Source organism: Ambystoma mexicanum, chromosome 9, assembly GCF_040938575.1.
Source record: "Ambystoma mexicanum isolate Mex_15411 chromosome 9, UKY_AmexF1_1, whole genome shotgun sequence".
Classification (NCBI taxonomy): domain Eukaryota; kingdom Metazoa; phylum Chordata; class Amphibia; order Caudata; family Ambystomatidae; genus Ambystoma; species Ambystoma mexicanum.
This window is the reverse complement of record NC_090931.1, coordinates 709,897,495-709,901,158: the sequence shown is the minus strand read 5'-3', so window position 1 is coordinate 709,901,158 and position 3,664 is coordinate 709,897,495. Positions and strand designations below refer to the sequence as shown.

The 3,664-nt window shown below is 43.3% G+C and overlaps 1 protein-coding gene across 1 annotated transcript in view; it reads left to right on the top strand.

Moving 5' to 3' along the window:
* LOC138487393 (gamma-crystallin 2-like) overlaps positions 1 to 3,459 on the top strand; it is a 6,328-nt gene extending 2,869 nt beyond the window's left edge. The window contains exon 3 of the mRNA XM_069613963.1: positions 3,130 to 3,459. Within this exon, the coding sequence (XP_069470064.1) occupies positions 3,130 to 3,405 (276 nt within the window). The 3' untranslated portion in view covers positions 3,406 to 3,459. The remainder of the gene's footprint in view (positions 1 to 3,129) is intronic.
* The last annotated feature ends 205 nt before the right edge of the window (positions 3,460 to 3,664 follow it).

Here is a 3,664-nt window from a genome sequence, read left to right as displayed (position 1 = left end):
TCCTGATCTAATACTTCTTACCGTCGGAAATACCTCTGGGTACCATGCTCTGTAATGTTACCATAATGCAAGTTCTTCCAACACTGCCATGCATCTTCTGGGAAAACTCAGAGCCGGGTGGCGTAAATTGTCACACCCACCACCTCCCACAGAAAGTAGCCTCAGAGTTACTTTACCTGGGATGAAGACATGTGCAATAACCCACCCCTCAGGTCTGCGGATATGCATCCAGGTCCATGAAACCCACAGCCCAACCTTGCAGCTTCTATTAGAGGACATGGGCTACACATCGCGGGCATGCGCCTGACCTCCCGTGAATCAGCACACGCCTTAAGGGGCTACTATCTGACAATTCTTAATATTTTTTCAACTCAGAATCTGAATCCAAGAGGGCGGTGATGCATACACTTTTTAACCTGGCTTCGACCAATCACATTTATTATCCATGAGGTCTGCAGACTGTCTGAAGACCCAACATTTCTCTCATTTTCAACCCTTTTGACCCACTTACTCAGATTTATTTTATTAAAAGCACTCGAGGGCCTTTCACCAAACCAAGTATTCGTCATAAGCGGTCCCAGACAACAGATTCACGATTGGTGTGAATCTGTCTAGCCGTTTTTTGTGCTCTAGTTGAGAGCAGGGGCGTTGCTAGGGGGGGCTAAAGGGGCTATAGCCCCTGATCTTTTGGTTTTAACCCCCGATAGATTCTCAGGAGCTACAGCCAAAAGACTAGCTAGCCCCCAGTCCCAACAGTTCCAACATCAGTGTAGCCCCGGGTCTTTTCCAGACCTAGCAACTCCCCTGGTTGAGAGTGAGAATTCTCTAAGGGAGTTTGTATGGGAAATGCAACTTTTGTGAGCCCCACTATATCTTTGCTCACTCGAACAGAACTTCTCAAAACCTTCCCAAAGTATTCGTTGATGGATGACTTTTAGGAAAATGTTGTGGAGTTTCATCGAACATCAACAACGTTATATCCTTCTAAAAAGTACTCTTCCTAAGTGGAGTCTAACTTAATCATAACTACAGAGTTGCTATTGCTGACTCATATTTCTAGGTTACTTTTTCACCCACGTATCAGTTTACAGCGTTGCATTTATATATGTAGTCATGAGAACAGGCCGGAAACTGGTAGCTCAGCTGGTTTTGTTGCTGGTGTTTAGTCAATCCAGATGAATGATATCAACCGTAAATCCACAGGTTTTCTCTACACTCCAGCAGTGCTGCCATCATGACAGGCTCCACACGAGCAATCCACCATTTAGATGTTTGACAATGGTCTCTATGGTTACAGTGTGTTGTCTTGGAGTGCTCCACTCTTCTTTTAATCCTAGCTGATTGGTGAAGTGAGTGCAGAGGCCTTTAATAGTTTGTCCGACACATTGTTTTAACAGGTTGGGCAGTGCAAATGAATCCCATAGACCACATTAGATGATCAGAGTAAAAGATGTGTTAATGCCTTGTTCTGTAGGGCAGTAGAAGTGGGGACAGCAGAGGTTTGTTGAAAAACGTTCACATTTGACAGAGGCATTCTACAGAATACAAAATAAATATCACTTTGCGTTTTATTGCACTTTTATATGACTCTAGATCAAACAATACACTTTTGTAAATTTTAAGCGTAGCAACAGTCACAGAGTCTACTAGTTCCCCAGAGCCGCACGCGAGAAGGCCACCCAGTCATGTTGCTTGGAAATCTAGAACTTGAAGTTTTTTCTAAATTTCAAATGGCAAAGAAAAAACAATCAGTCCCAGAATCCAAAGGGAAAACAACAGGACTGGATGCTCTCCTCAGACATGGTGATGGGAAGCTTGCGGGCTCTTCCGGCAAGTTGCGTCGATTAGGGAAAAATCCTTTTTCAATATTTCCATATTGTCCAATATAGGAAACGTTACTTGACTTTGTCTTCACATTTATTGTTATGCTGGATGATAATGTATCACAAATGCGTTTCTATCACATTTGCCTCTACTATTTTTGCACCAAATAACTCCTTTATTGGCGAATTCAAAATATTTGTGTGTCTATTGCTGTATTATAAGTAAAAGGGTACAAGGTAGCTACACAATCAATTAGAGAGCTCTGTTGGGCATTTTCTTGCAAGTGTCTTCATTGTTGCAGATTCATTTATTTATTTATTAACATTTATAAAGCACTCAACAGCTCGAAGGCATCATGGCGCTGATACAAGACAGCATGCTTGGTTACACAATAGATTCTTGGTTACATGAAGAATACGGAGGGATGGGGGTGAAAAGGATGGGGGGGGCACGAGGAAGGAAAGCTGTGTTAGTTGAAGATTGTCGTTTTTAGCACTTTCCAGAAGGCTGGGAGGGACGTCTCAGGGTTCATCTTATCCTGAGCATTAACTTGTAGATGCTGTTGGGATTCAGGTGATGTGGATGGCCGGACATCCATCGTCCAGCTGAAAGACAGATGAACATCCTTTGTTTTACTGTGCAGACCAGTCTCAATTGTGAGTACATGAAAGCAGACTAGGGCTGCCGTTGAGGCTCTTCCATCGAGCTGCCACAGGTGAATGTGTTGATAATGTGGATACCCCTTATACAATTCCTCAGGGAGTATCTATCTGAATTTGAACTATTGAGATCGACCTGGTCCAAGCCACTGGATTACTAGTGAAGTTGGAAAGTAACAGATGCTCCCTTTTGCTTATGAAGGTGTTGGCATAGCAGGCGTGATGCCCATCAACGTGCCTTGGACCTGTAGATAGTGCATTCCATTCAAGAAAAGGTTGCTGCGTGCATGGATGATTTTAAGGGAATTGGTCAGGATTTTAGATGTTTGTTTTTTTAAGGTCTTTTGTTGAGTGGTTCAGTAAGTATATTTATTTATATGCACAGTTACAGAAGGGGACTCCAAATATGCAAATAAGCAAATCAGCTCTGGTCCACCCTAAAGGGAGCAGTCCACACAGAACTGCTACGTCACATGCCCTGTTCATAGGAGCACAAACAAGCCCAGACAGGTTGATAGCTTTTTAGGCCTCATCAGGGAGGTGCAGGGTGATTCCCTAGGCACGGGGAGAAATACTTTCTCGACATGAGAAATCATTCGCATATTTTTGTCCTGTGCCATTTGACATGTGGTCTCTCATTTTGCAGCATCATGGCGGCTACCGATTGCGTATTTATGAGGGCGAAGACTTCAGCGGCCAGACCAAGGAGTACCAGGAAGACTGTGTCTGTGTTTATGAAAACTTCCGCCTGCATGACATCAACTCTTGCAACGTGCTTGAAGGCTACTGGATCTTTTATGAAGAGTCACAGTACAAAGGCAAACAGTACTTCTTGAGACCTGGGGAGTACCGCAGATTCAGCAACTGGGGAGCTCTGACGTCCAAGGTTGGCTCCTTTAGGAGAGTCAAGGACTTTTACTAAGCTATTCAAATTCTTTAGACAGCAACTCGCCTTTCTCTTCATTGGCTAATAAAATCTTCAACAATAAATCGCATGACTCCATTTCTTTATTTTGGTCATTGTTATTATAGTATTTCCTACTTTCTGCACATTTCAGTTATAACTCATCTTCGGAGATTTAAGGGTTGGCTGGGGTCAATAATTGTCTGTAAAGGTAGGAGCAAAGTCAGTCTGATGTTAGACATCCGCCAGACAGATGAATGACTCAGTGGCCAGTCAA